Source organism: Caretta caretta, chromosome 4, assembly GCF_965140235.1.
Source record: "Caretta caretta isolate rCarCar2 chromosome 4, rCarCar1.hap1, whole genome shotgun sequence".
In the NCBI taxonomy this organism is placed as follows: Eukaryota; Metazoa; Chordata; order Testudines; family Cheloniidae; genus Caretta; species Caretta caretta.
The window spans coordinates 65814892-65830171 of record NC_134209.1 but is presented as its reverse complement, the minus strand read 5'-3'; the positions used below and the strand labels follow the sequence as shown (position 1 = coordinate 65830171).

The 15280-nt window shown below is 41.5% G+C and overlaps 1 protein-coding gene across 3 annotated transcripts in view; it reads left to right on the top strand.

Moving 5' to 3' along the window:
- The first annotated feature begins 4548 nt into the window (after positions 1–4548).
- Positions 4549–15280, top strand: part of SLC10A7 (solute carrier family 10 member 7) — a 195353-nt gene continuing 184621 nt past the window's right edge. Inside the window, exons 1-3 of one of the 3 annotated variants that reach the window (XM_048846950.2) lie at positions 4549–5139; positions 7076–7158; positions 13061–13197. In XM_048846950.2, the coding sequence (XP_048702907.1) occupies positions 4866–5139; positions 7076–7158; positions 13061–13197 (494 nt within the window). In that variant the 5' untranslated portion in view covers positions 4549–4865. The remainder of the gene's footprint in view (positions 5140–7075; positions 7159–13060; positions 13198–15280) is intronic. The other 2 variants (XM_048846952.2, XM_048846951.2) reach the window with 2 other exon arrangements.

The following is a 15280-nucleotide window of genomic DNA, read 5'->3' as shown; positions in this document are numbered from 1 at the left end:
GGAGAGAACCTTTCTGAAATACAGCAATCAGTTACTTCATTAGCTCAAGTGACAGGTCAAAGCAGTGGATCTAAAGATTACAACCCTTCACACAAACTATGTTGGTATCAATATGATACTACATGATGGAAGGTTTTTCAGAGTTTGCCTTTTTTAAAACCTAGGAAGTTATGCACAAAGAAAGCTGTAAAAAGAACATTATTAAAGTTGCAAAGTCAAACACTCCAAAGTTAGAAAATGCCAGAATTAAGGTGACCCAGGCAACCTTAATTTGGTTCCCTTGTGGATATGCATTCTGATACAGTCATTAACTACATGATCACATAATTTTTCCAGAGGCCCCTTGCCTACTTCAGTACATAGTATGGATCTGATATAGAGATGAATCACAGTTAGATAGTGAAGAATGCTGTTGTCTGTGTAGGATTACTGCCTCATTTGTAGCAGATGTTGGAAGGTGTGTAGTGATTGAGGCAAGAGATTGCAGGAAGAACAAGGATGGTCTCATTCCCTAGAGAACTGGATTCTATCCCTGCCTCTGCTACAGAATCCCTTTGTGATTCTGGTCAAATCCCTGTAGCCCAACTTTTCACAGGTAGTCACTAATTGTGTATTCCTTGTTTTGTGAGTGTCTGACTTGGGCTCTGATGTGCAGAAGTGCTGATCACTCACAATTGAAGTCATTGGGAGCTGTGCTTTGAACATATAAAATGCAATACAATTCTAAGATCCTAGGTGTGTCAAATAAGGCACCCAAAATTCAGGTACTTTTGACCTTAATCATTCTTTGCCTCAGTACCCCATCTGTAAAATGGAGATAACACCCTTTGTGTGACAGGGGTATTCTGAAAATAAATACATTAATATGCGTAAAACACTCATATATTATAGTGATGAGTGCCATATGAAAGCCCATCAGGAAATTAATAATCCTGTCTTCAGAGCAAATAGTATAGTGTACAGACAATAGGGCATTGTGTCACACATCGAACACTGAGAATCATGGGTGGCAAGTCCTATGGGCCTGTGGTGCCTGGGCACCAGGAATATTCCTGGCCCAGGGCCCAGTTCCTGCAATGGCTGAGGCCGGGTCTCTCCCTCGGCACCATTATTCTGTGAACTGCCAAAAAAGTATTGATCATGTAATTAAAGACTATCATAATGCATATACACAATGGGTGGGGGAGCAAATTAAGGGTGGACAGGAAGCCTTAATTCTGGCATTCCTTAACTTTTGAATGGTTGGCTTTGCAACCTTCATGATGTGTTTTAGTGTATTTTTGTCTTTGTGTTAACATCAAAGTAAATAATATAGGTGTTTATCTTTTGCTTAGTAACAATGGTAGCTCATTTAATGAGCCCTGATAAACTTGGACATGCCTTTCAGCCCTACTGACGCAGAGTAAGGTCCCAATTTCCCCAGCTGTAGAATAGGGCTGGTAATGTTTGTAAAATGCTTTATGATCCATGGATGAACTGTCCATATAAATACTGTTACCTGATGAATACTAGGTAAAAACCCATTCCAAATATATTTCAGTAGGTGCAGTCCCATAACTGTTGTAACCACCCATTGATATTGTGAAAACAGCTGCAGGACCATTTCAACTATTGCTGAGAGCAGTTTAAATATTAAGGCATACCACAAGACAAGATCTATATATAAAATACAAGGACATTGACCAGAGGATGGTTCTAGTCAAATCAGGACTTGTGAAGTCTGACAGAAAACACATAGATCAACATGACTGTTTGCATTATAAAATCAGCTGCAGTGATCTATTTTTCAAAAGACAACCAACCCTTACACACATGTATGGTAGCGGATTTTGCAAGATTTGCACTTATGTATCTGAGATTGGAATTAGGTCCATAATGTGCTTTGATCAGCTATAGTAAAATACACAAACATTTTTAACTGTGCAAATTTCTCCTTATGGGGTGGGAGAAGATGCAGCCCTACATACTCTGAAAATTCAGCTATGGCATGTGCACTTAAACATACAGTAAATTGTTCAGGATACCTGGCGATACACACTTACATAGGTGAGATCAGAACTGAGCTGTGAGCTACAAACAGTAAACATTTATTTACTGGAAAGCAACAAAAAAGCATATGGTCCAACTGTTCTTTGAAGCCTGAATACACCCATGAAGAATGTGCAGCATAAATTTAACACTTAACAATCAGATATCAGGAACAATTATGTGCTTAAAACACCACTGAACAAGGGGCACTATGAAAGTACTGGTGTGAGCAGTTAACAATGATAAAACGTTTCATACTTTATCATTTCCTTGTAAATGTGATTTAGAGGAAGGGGGTCATGGCCAGTCTGAGACTGGACTAATGAATCCATCAAGGAAGCTGATACAAGAGAGGAATAGAAAATTGAAAGTGCAAGTTGAGCACCAGAATCAGATTTTTATGATACTCTGTTTTAATGGAGATTTATTTAGTATTGAAATAAGCCCGCTGACTTTCAGCTAAAGACTAGAAGAGAATCATATATATTTTTCTAAGTCTGAAAGCAAGCTAGTCATTCATATGATAAATCACAAAAGATTAAGTTGGCTTTAGTTTATAGTAAGTGTTCCTTTTCCTGGAGGCAGGGCAGATGAGTTAGAATGAGTTCAGACTGAGAGGGAATCTGCTTTTTGTGGTGATGCAGTGGTAATGATAAGTGGATAAACTTGAAGGCAATGATGATGAATCTTCCATATGTGGTTTTATCACATCATTTAAATGACCAAAAGTAATTCTTTTTTGCTCTCTGTAATTTGACTACATGGAAACATAGGATTATTAATGAAAGAGAATCAGATTTCACCTTGGAGAACTTCATCATTAAGGGAAAAATACGGTTATTTGGTAAGGATCTATAGTGCTTGGTGCTCTACAAGACACAAAAGAAAACACAGTCCCAAAGAGTTTACAATTGAAAGCCCTACTCCAGCAAGAAATATATGGACTCCAGTTCCCGCAATCCACTTTTCGTGAGCTGGAGTCTTACACCTGTGTGGATCAGATTGCAGGATCATGGCCAATACAGACAACTTTGAAGCCATTAAGCCTCCATCTATTTAGATCAATTAGAGCACTTGAATTCTCAGAAAAATACTTTGTAGGCTCTGTGGTAATCTGTATACAAACAAAATTTTTTTTATGCTAGTGTGTAGGAGCATATCTCAACCCAGGCACACACAGCCTACTCCAAACTACACACCAGTAACACCCAGTAATAATCTGAATTGAGAAACTAGTCTCCCTCGTTCAGTTTCTGACATTTTTCGTTTTATTGTGAACAACCTTCCTTCCAAATAAAGCATATTCTACATGTCTTACACGCCTCATGTTTCACAAACTGTCCTAGTGATGAATTAATCTAAACGATATTACACAAGTCAGAACCATGATCATAGACTTAAGAACAAAATACGATATCTATATTTGTTTAAAGAAAAGGAGTACTTGTGGCATCTTAGAGACTAACAAATTTATTTGAGCGCATCTGATGAAGTGAGCTGTAGCTCACGAAAGCTTATGCTCAAATAAATTTGTTAGTCTCGAAGGTGCCACAAGTACTCCTTTTCTTTTTGCGGATACAGACTAACAGGGCTGCTACTCTGAAACCTATATTTGTTTAGTAATTAGACTGCCAGACGTATTTTTCTATGCTGTTCCTATTGTCATATAAACAATAACTTCAACTGTCAATGTTATAAATTGAAGGGGGTCAGTTCAATGGAGTTCAGAAGCAAACTGGGGGGATCCATTCTACAAGTTGGCCCAGTAAGTGAGCTTATCAGTTGTTGATCAGAAGAAGGAATCGGTTAAACCACTTCTGGAAGGCCACTAATTGTGGTCTCCTGGGTGAAGAAAAACTTGCTGTGCTGGTAGAGCCTGGAGGTGACAAACACTGAACTTTTGCTTGAATTTTGGCCGGTGTAGCCCTCTGGGCAACTAGTGGCTACAAACTAAGGGATGGGTCCATGCTCTCCTTGCTTGGTAGTTAAAAGAATCCTGAAAGGCCAGTGGATGGAGGCCTACTTTTAACGGTAATTCACTCTTACATTTTATCAGACAATTTCCAGAACCTGAAACTTCCTTCTTTGCCAACAATTGTTTCCTGCCAGATTGTGCAGCACACGCACCGGTTGCTGATTACAGCCTAGTCTCCCCTGCTGCATACGGGAGTTTTCCACACCCCCTGCCACGAACAAAGAAGCGAGTCATTCCAGCAACCAGCCTCCCATTGCAAACGCGCCCATTGGTTTGCAAAGGTAGCTGGGGAGGAAGGCGCACGTGTTGCTCCGACTCTCCCTCGCGCCGTGGCCGTCCCTGCCCCAGGCGCCCCTTTACTGCGGGCCCAGCTGCGATTGAGGAGGAGGAGCGCGCGCGCTCCCCCAGCCCGGCCCCGGGGAAAGCCTCCAACCCCAAGAACTGAACAGCCGAGTCACCCCTCCCCCCGGCTCGCGCGTCAAACGCCGGGCGTCACGGTCCCATTGTAATGTATCAAAAAAGCGCGCAGCCCCCTAATCGCATAAGCCTCCCGCACGGGCGCCAGCCCCGCCGCCCACGGAACCTGGAGGGGGCTCCCCGGGCGGCAGGAGCAGCTCCCTGGCGCTGCCCCGCGGTCCTCGCGCGCTGGCCGGGCTGCAGCCGCCGGCGCCCGCCTGAGCTAGCGGAACTGCCCGCGCCGGGGGTAGCCGCGTAACTCCGCGCCGCGGAGGCAGCGGGCGCTGCAGCCCGACCCCCCTCTGATCTCGCGCGGCGCCCGGCCGGCCGGCCGGCGTTCCCTTGCCTGGGGGGAGCTCGGGGCTGCGGCGGGAGCCGGTGCGAGTCTATTAGCAGGCGCGTGGTAATGATGGCGGCGCTCAGTGAGACTTTCCCTGTCGCTGGATACTACTCCCGGCCCCTGCCCGCCGCCGCGGCAGCCCCGCTCCGAGCCCGCCCTTTGCAGCAGCGCCGCCGGGCAGGGGCCAAAGGCGCGCGTGGGGCGGCCGGCGCGGCGCGGCGCGTGGGGGCGCCGCGCAGCATGGGGCTGCTGGAGCGGACGCGGAAAGAATGGTTCATTCTGGGGATCGTGCTGGTGATCGCCGTGGCGAAGCTGGAGCCCGCCGTTGGGGTGAAAGGGGGTAAGTCCGATCCCGGGCCGCGCCGGCTGCCGCCAGGGGCTCGCCAAGCCAGCGAGAGAGAGGTGGGGGGCATTGAACAGGTGCCGGCCGTGCCCTACGCGGCGCCCCTCGCCGAGCCCCCTCTCGGCTCGTTCGCAGGCAGGCAAGCGAGGGGCTGAACCCGAGCGGGTGGGGGCAGCGTCCCCTGCCGTAGATCACAAGTTTTGGGGGGAAGCAGACCAACGCCGGGGTTACTTTCAGGGCACAGCATCCTGTCGCCCCAGGAATGGAGCGTTACTCCGCCAAGCGTGGCCGTTGCTTCCAGTAACTGGGCAAAATCCCCTGCCCCCCCACCCCCGTGGGGCGTTGGGCTGCGCAGGCCATGGGCCGCGGAGCCCCTGCACAGGGCTCCCTTGCGGCTCCAGGGCCCACGCTGACACGTTGCACTGAGACCCGGGCGCGACTTCCGTGTGCCGGGACTGAATGGCGGTACAGTGCTAGCTACCAGCCCAACCTTGCTCAGTCGGGAAGGGTGGATTTTTCTGCAGCTGTCCAACTTGAAGAGGAGGGTGGTTTTTTTGAGTGAGGTTTGTAAGTGTCTCATTGAAATATACACCGAAAGAATCCCTGATCACAAGAGAGAGGAGACACTTTAAAATGACCTAAAATGAGTCCAAAATTAAGGAACCTCCTTCCAAATGAGTGACACTAATACTGGACAAATAACATTTAATCACACTCAAGTTTTAAGCGATGGCAAATCGTATTATATAAGGGATATGTTTCAAATGTGGGGAATTCAGTCTTGCTAGTCCCAATTTTCTTCCTGACTTTTTTTAAAGTTGTGTATAGTGTAAGGTGTTTTGTATGTAATACACAGACTGTTTCTGTATCTGCTGGAGTCAGGCCTATGTAAATCCAGGATTTCTCTGTAAATAGCTTGTCTCCAGCAATGCAGAAGTTGGGTGGATTCAGTGTAGAATCAAGCTCTCTATGAACTTTGAGATCATTGACTTGTGTAGAGGATTCAGTTTCTCCATGACCGTCAATAATGTATCTTTCATATGCGAGAGGAGACAGGATCTCCTCTTTTGGAGTAGAGCGTAAAGGCCTGCCTGCTTGCTACTGCAATTTTAGTCATGTCAGATTAGTACTACTAAAAGTATGAAATAAAAAGGAAAGAGATAATTTTAAAATAAGATACACTAGTTGAGTTTAGATAGTAGCGTGGTCAGAACTCCATTAGTAATGTTTTGTTTTCAGCATTCCCACATGAGGCATGGTTCCTACCCCAAAAGGGTATTTGTCATTTTTATAAGAGTGAAAAATGTTAATTCCTTTGAAAGAGTGTACAAACATAGGCTTTTGATTCAGTGGGGTTCCTTGGAGGTGCCGGGGTCTGCCCATGCAGATCTAACTGCTGGATTGGGACCTTAGTGTGTTTAGAAATCATATACAGCTGGAGGTGTACTACACGGCCCCAGGGAGCCCTGTGTAGGGGTGCAGCTTGCTTTCCACTGTGCAGCCAGCCAACCTGTCAACCTGCTGGCTGGTACATGTTGCAATTCTGACTGGCCCATATGTGTGCAGCCCAGAGGTGGGAGAAGGCTCCTTATTTGCCACTTACCACTTACTATTTCCGCATTAAGGCAAGGCAGAATCTGCCCCAGGGTAACCAACAGGTATTGTATACATAGGCATACTTTTCATTGCATCATGCCTTTCATTGCTATCTCTCTCCGTTAATTAGTCTTGTTTGTTTTTGTTTTAAAATAAGAATGACATTCACTTAAATAGCAAAACTTAGTCTTTTAAACAGACTTTAAAGTTAATGATCAAAGTACTCCAAATATTTCTCTACATTCTGAAATATTTAATTACTTTGGTATATTATAACTTTTTATAGTGTTATTTCCTTAAGTGGTTCACTTTGTTTCTGTGGTTTTGTTTTTTTTAGGACCACTGAAGCCAGAAATTACCATAACATATATTGCTGTTTCAGCTATATTCTTTAACAGTGGACTCTCATTAAAAACTGAGGTACTGTAAATAAGTTCTCTTTGGTTCTTTCTTATTTTATTTTAGAAGTTTGGGCTGATCTTGAACAGGCCTGAATGTAGTTAGGCACATCAAATTACTGACTCTTTTTTGTTGGTAGATAACTAATGGAACCATGTGAAAGTTACATGTGTACATAACTAGTTTGTGTGTTTTTAAAAAAATTACACAGCGCCGGAAGGAGAGAGGAGCAGGACATACTGAGTGAAATTCACTCACCTGTGGAGGGTCTGCACAAGACACTTTATTGTTGCAGAAATCCCACAGTCAATCTCTAGTGAGATTGAGAGGATGTAAATGTAGCCTCCATGCCTCTATGAACTACAGAGAAGGCTTAGCATTATCCCCAAATGAGGCTGACTGAGCAAGTAGCTACAGGATCCATGCTTATGATGATCCAGTGACTTCAAACTGCTGCAGAGGTGGATGCCTAAGGGGTAGCAGTTGCTACAGCAGTTTATTGCCTGGAATAATGGTCCCAGAAGAGTTTCTCTGCAGCTCCATGGCTTGGGAACAGTTTACTAGAAGATTCTCATATATTCAGTTGTGCTTGGTGGAATGCTGAACTTCAAAGGAATATTGCTGCATTTGTGCTTTGACTCTGCTGCCTCACTCAGTAGTGCTTCAGGGGTGCCTGAGCCTGTTTCAATTCTTATTCCCATTTTACTTTAAAAAAAGAAAAATTGGTGGGGGGAAAAAAGTCTCAAGTAGCTTAAGAAATGTTGCCTAGTTGCCTGCAAAACTTTGGTGACTGGGTGAAGGGATGCAGCAGTTTTCTGTCAAATTTGTCTGCCAGCGCATCTCAGGTGACCTTACTTGAAAGAGAACCATTGCACTTCTCTGCCTGTGCTGCCTCTCTGTTCCTTTTCACTTTGTTGGCTGATTTGATCTGTTACTTAAGAGGATAACTTAAATAGCTCCTAATTCACCTGCTTAAGTAAGTAATTTAGCTAGCTGCAAAGCAATGATGAAATCAGTAATTTGGCTAATACTTTGTACCAGGGTTTGACAAATCTACTTACCTGCTCACCTTTGTTAAGTGGGAAGTTTCTCTTGGCTATTGAGCCAAACTATATTATTGCATTTTGCAGAACTTTAAGCTTTCATATTTTGTTTTAAGTTTCTAAGCTTATGGTTGTGAAGATAACCCTCCAAATGGGAGCCAAGTCTGAATTAATGCCATCCTGAGTCTATAGTCAGATTGTTCCAGCGCCCCTGTTGATTCTCATGGTTTTGCCCGGTTATGGCAGCAGTGAAATTAATCTCTCTGGTTGGTTTCATTGCTGCTATTTCAGAAGCCTGTGGTTATCAGTGAAACTGTCAAGAATCATGTCAGTTTCATCCTTTCACATGGAAAACCAATTAATACTAACAGAAGCTAGCTCTGGAGTTATTCATGGGGAAGAGGACCCAAAAACAGTGGCTGGGAAGTGGTGGTGTAGTTGAGTTCTCTTCTCTCAGCAGGCAGGAATTCCTGAAGTGCAGGGAAGAAATGGAAAGGTCCTTTTTCCTTTCAGTAATTTCAAGTCTTGATGCTTCAAATTAATAAAACAGCTGCTAACTAGAAGCTGATGAGAGATGTAGCCCCACACCTTGTCCAGGGACAGTACTGTGGTAGACATGCCAGCAAGTGAGGATGGCAGAAGGGCTTGGCTTTTGTATCTGACTGGTGAGGCACCCCTCCCCACGCAAATCATTTTTTGTATCTACCTTTGTCTAGTAGGTTTAGTGCTTGGCAAGTTAAGTGCCTAATAAACTTTTCAAGCCCAGCTTTGGACTTACATGGCATCTTTTCATCCAAGGACCTCAAAGCAATTTATAAACATGAATAAGGCCATATGTACACTACAAAATTATGTTGACCTAAGTTATGATGGCATACAGCCGCCATGGTAATTAAATCACTTTTGCGGGTCCACACTATACTCGTTTGTGTCATCAGTGAGCATCCTCATCAGGAGACCTTGTACAGATTGTACTGTTAGTGTGGAGCATTGTGGGACAGCTTCTGAAAGCCAGTGACAGGTGATGTAAACAATGCAGTGTCTACAGTGATGCTACGTTGACCTAGCTACGTCAACCATAACTCAATGCTGCTCGCAGAGGTGGCGTTATTAAGCTGGCACAGTGGGGCAGTTATGTCGGCGGGAGCGAAATTTTAATGTAGACTCTTAGGTCTTACTCAATTAGGCTGATGTAAGTTGCCTTGCATCGACCTATCTTCCCATATTTTAATGTTACAGTATTTTGAGTTGCAGTGCAAGTTATTTTCTCTTTTGGTTTTTATCAATTCTTGAGTGTGTGTGTATGTGTATTGGGATCACTTTGTTTTTACATTTGTTAATTTTAATGGAGCATGCATTCAGTATATTCTGTAAAATCATAAGAAACTGTACAAATTTTATGTCATTAATAGACAAAATGTTCACACTTCCAGATTTTTATTTTCATTTATAAACTAAGATATGCTTGCTTTTTTTTTTTAATATTATCCTTCATGGTTCAGTGTTATCAGGAAAACAGAACTCATGCTCAACAATGCTATTGTAGATGTGGATTCAGAAGTTCTTTACAAAGCAGTGGGCAGCTTACTGGTATAGCTCTGTTTATGCAGATACAAAAAGCATCTTGGTTGTATTTTCAAAAACATGAATTACCATAAGTAGAGAGAATTTTATATTTGTAGTAATAACTCTGTAGTCATGATACATGAGCAGAATATTTGCCCATACCATCACGCCCATTCAGCTTTCAGTTTATTGGCTGGTTTGGTCTTTGAAAGAGCTCTATTAACTAAGTCCCCACAGACCTAGAATTTGAAATCATATTCCTGAATATCTGGTTAGTGGCTACAGTTGTACAGTGGGGAATCTGACGAGTCATTGAAAAAGGTTTTACTGTGTGTATGTACTGACACACAAAAGGCCATATTGTGCTCACTGTCCTGATTAGAGGGAGGAGTGGAACTGCGCTCCCCTGTGGGAGCTTGGGTGGCACAGAAATGCCCTGAATGTCCTGATATGTTGGGGAGATAGTGTAGCTTTCTCTGTTGGCTTGTGCAGGGAGGGGTGGGGCTATGGTTTGGCAGCTTCCCCTGCCCCTTTGAGGTGTCCTGAGAGAGTAGTCTCTGCATTTTCTCAAGTGCACCGACTGAAATTCTGACAGGCCTTTTTGTGAGATGCACAACAGAGTAAAGGCTCCTTATTCACTCCTTTCCTTTGTATCCATGATATGGACTGTGACAATATGATTCAAAATGTATCCTTTATAAGGGTCTCCTCTTAAAGGTATCCTTTATAAGGGTCTCCTCTTAAAGCAAAGACATTGAAAAACCAATAATTTTGGGGAATATATTTCTTGTAATGCAAATCTCTTCCTCCACTCCCATCTTTTCAAGTCTACAAAGGCCTATCCTATAAGTGTGGCACCACTACATGCACTTCTACAGCAATTTTCATTAAACCTATCTTGGGTTCCTTATAGGGCATTTCCCAAAAGATATAAGATGATACTATTGAAAACTGTATAATACTGTACAGTTCTAAAATCCAGCAATGGGTGGCAATTTCACACTCACCCAGACTGATTATGGGGTGAGTGTGACATTGCCACCCATACACTGTACAAGGGGTCTTGGACTGGCCTAGTGAATGATCTGTGGTGGGACAGAACTTTTCGGACCTGGCAAGAAATAAGACGGAATGTACAAATGGCCAGATAATTCTCTTATTCTAATTATTTGGGATTTTAGTATATGTAATAGTTTTTTTTTTTTTTTTTTTTTTAAAAACCCTTGCTTTTAAAATAGCTATACTTTAATCACCTTCTGTATTCTTTCACCTCATCTGGTCTTTAAAAAAATTCTTTCCTTTGCTGGTGATGAACCCTCTATTCATCTTTGTTCTCCTTGTTGAAGAAAAGATGACGTCGTACTGTGATGAGACTATCTGTAGTGCAGTAGTTGATATGCAATGCTGGTTAAGAAGATGCTATTCTAATGCTGCTTCACAGATTGTATTGCATTGTGATCAGTCTCACATGGATAAAGAGGCCCTTTTTCTTACTGACGATTTTCCATTCTTTAAAAATATTTTCACTTCTTAGAGGTCTTATGTGTTTAAACAAAAAATTAATATATTGTTTCTTTTGTGATAATATTGTCAGTGTATATTATAAATCCCTGTTTTCAGGGCTACGTGACTTCCTGAGAACACCTTGCAAATAAAAAAAAGGGGCAGATTTTTAGATCAAATGTGTTGTGGGTTTTTTTTTAATCAAGTTTGAGGGAAACACTTTTGGTTTGTTAAGAGAAGGCAAAAATACCTGACAAGGTTCCGATGCTGAATCCCTTATATTTCTAAAACTTTTATTTTCTTCAGTGGTGGATAAAGATGCAGTATTTGACCTTAGTGTGGGTCTTAAAGCTTGTTTGTTTGTTTTTTATTTATAAATTGCCTTTTTCTTAAAGGTGGCTAAATTTTAAAATTAAAAATGTCAACAGGCCCTTACTCTTTAAGCTGCTTGAAAAAGAATCCACTGCCAGCTGATACAAATTTACGTTTTAAAAAGTGACTACTATGTATGTGCAATGAACTAGACTTTCTACATTTTTTAAAATGTAGAATCTGACATATCTAACCTAATTAAAGATAGCTGGAGAAACCTAACAAATTAGCTTTCTCATAAGAGTTACATTAGATGTCAGTTAAGTAAAGTGACTGAAAAGGACTCCAGTGTTTTTCTGAGGGAGACAGCTAAATAGGTTAGGGTGATCCATTTCCATTCAGATTTATTACATTCAGAAAGAGTTGATCTGACAACAAGAATTTTTCTTTTGTTTGAAAGGAAATGTATATACAAAACTACTAAGAGAATTGTTGCACAACGAGAGTACCAATGCGAAGAGACACATAGTTAAGAGGGAAATATGTAATAATCTTCAATCACCCTTGTGAAGTGCTTTGAGGTTCTCTGATGAAAGGTGCTGTGTAACAACAAAGTCTTATTTATTTTTCCTGCACCCAGCTGAATTTTGCTCCTCACTTCTCTGAATTTTCTTGCTTTTGTTAGTTTGTCATAGCCTCAGCGTTCTTTCTGTGTAGTTCTTCCAAACCTTAATATTACTTGGTACGAATTTGCTGTCGATGGTTCTGGTGTATGTCAGTTTTTAAGCATTTCTGGGATGCTGAACAAATAAAAACTGACGCTGAATTAATTTGCTGTGTGAGTTTTAACTTTTCACTAGAGAAAACATACCTGTGAGTCTTTCTGCAGTGTAAAGGCCCTTTTCTGTTGGCATGCAAGAGACTTACACTCTTGTTGGCTCTATTTAGACTAGAGAAACTTTTAAAACTGTCTCCATATTGATTACATTAGTTCATCTCCCTTGTGGTATTCATAGAATCATAGAATATCAGGGTTGGAAGGGACCTCAGGAGGTCATCTAGACCAACCCGCTGCTCAAAGCAGGACCAATCCCCAATTTCTGCTTCAGATCCCTAAATGGCCCCCTCAAGGATTGAACTCACAACCCTGGGTTTAGCAGGCCAATGCTCAAACCAGTATTAACAGTGGGAGCCTTAGTGTTGACGGGCTGTCAGCTGACACAGTTCTTGGAAGGGTGACAGAGCCAGAGATTTTTCTGCACTAACCTACCATAATGGGAGCTGAGCTGGTGTTAGCAACAGTGAGAAATATTTTGACAAAAGACCCTTTAGTAGGCAGAGCCTTGGTGTGAATGGTTTTGAAGGGGAGAATAGACTTCTAAAAGACTTAGAATGCGTGCATTTTTGTCTTAATGTAAAGGTGACCCTATTTCAAACAGCCCAAATGTGAACTTACCTTTGCTGTTATGACTGCAGCTTCCTCTCTTCTTGTTTTGCAGGAGCTGACAAGTGCTTTGATGCATGTGAAACTACATCTTTTTGTCCAGATCTTTACACTTGTGTTCTTCCCAACAGCAATATGGCTTTTTCTTCAAGTGTTATCAGTCACACCTATAAATGAATGGCTTTTAAAAGGGTATGTTTAAACATATTAGAGTGAAATATATTATGGCTACTTATTAAGGGCTGCTGTACCAGTAATATGTGTTTAACAGTGTTATAGTGAAGAGATTTCACTGTGTAGTTTCATGCTTTGACACTTGCTATTGAAGAAGTACACATAAGATTATCCTTTCAGAATTATGGTCTCATGTTTAGAAAGACTTGTCAGCTAATTTCATTTGTAGGGAGCTTGCAACAGATCAGCTTTCTCTTTGACATGCAGTCTGTCGAAGCTGCTATGCTTGATTTCAAGACGTATGGAAAAAAGTGATTGCTGAAGAGAGGCTTAAATCTATGAATACTTTTAAAAAAGCACAATATGTGGCGTATGTGTTACAAGTATTGTGTGTATTTAGCATCACACTGTACACATCCAGATGATTATTCAATATTGGTTCTTCCGCCAAGTGGTGGAAAAAAAATTAGAGTTTTTATGTTGGAACAAATCTCTTATTCTTTGAAATGATGAATTAAGTAGTGGCTGTTTATCATGAGATTAAAAGGCATTGTCTTAAATGAATTTTTCTAATCTTCAAACAAATGTTTATAGATACAAAGTGACACCATAAATGATATGATAATAAACAGTACAAAAAATCCTAAAATAGAGAAGCATCAAAATCAAACTTATATAGCAAGAATCACCAGGCTTTGCTGTGTAAATAAAATATAAAAATAAACTATTGTGTTAGAAATATCCCAGTTGTAAATAGAGAGCAGTGCTGTTCCATCCACTGGAAAGAAACCCCATTGTTCCAATAGTGTGGTGTTGCTTCAGAACAATCCTCCGTGTAAATATCTTAGTTGTAAAGCTGCACATGTGTGTATGTCCTTAAAATAGAGCTGTTTTTGCTGTTTGTTTCAGTATTTCTCCAGACTGTTCTGTTTTTCTAAGTATAAAGTGGTGCACAGATTACAAGTGACGTTGAATTTGAGACAACAAAAACATCATTTAGGAAATGTTAGCGCTGTTCCTCATAATGGTGTCAATAGATCAGTTGGAGTAGAAGCATGCCAGTGTATCAGAATTAATTTAGACTTGGTGAAGCATAAAAACAGTTACAGTGAATATGAGTGCAAAGGTTTTGCACCAGCAAGACCAGTGACAGGCTTTCTCATCGTCATAGCCTGTCAAAATTCAGTCCTAACACAGAACAGTCTCATTTGCTAGACTGCAAAGTGCAAGGAGTTTTGATTCCTCTCTTCCCACTCTCTGCATTACCATCCCCATTCCCCTCTTCCTTTTGATGACATTTTTCATGCCGATCTAGTCCTTAAGGGATGCATTCTTATCTTAATACACAGGGGTATATACATGCAACTTCCTAAACGCTGTTTTTCTCTCAAATTTGCATTTACGGCCATTTTTACACAGGGATCTAATGAACAAATATGCTTTTTGTGATGCTTATAAATGCTTTTAGAGAGCCACTATCAACTTGCCAGACTGTTTATGTTTATATATATATTTTTATATATATATATATATATTGCCTCTTAAAAATAAATAAATAAAAATTTAGAGCTGATCCCGCAAAAACACCAAATGCTTTTAACTCCAACTGGCATTATTAGGCGTTGAGGGCACTCACCACCTCAAAGGAGGTACTCCAAACCTGGCATGACTGGATCCATATAACGCTCCTTTCCATCATCTGCCGTTTCCTTCTCTAACAATGGTAACTGTGACTGAATTGATCATCCTTTATCCATTCCTTCTCATTTATATTTTTTCTCATGTTTCTAAGCATTCACTAACAGCAAATCTATTCTGTAATATAGTTTCTTTCTGTGCTGGCTTATAAAGTGATATTAACACCAAAGGTGTATTGATACTACATCTCTGAGTGTGAGCTAACACTTTAAAATTCATAGTAGTTAATGTCTAGAGATGGCCTTGAACCAGAACAGTGGGTCAGAAACACAAATACTGGAAAGTTTAAGTTGGGCCCATTATCAGTTAAGAGCCTTAGCTGGTTTTGTTGCCCTTACCAGCCTCAAGTCCTAATGGGCGGAGTCTGAACTCTTGTTGCATATCTTGTAAAACCAGAGGCACT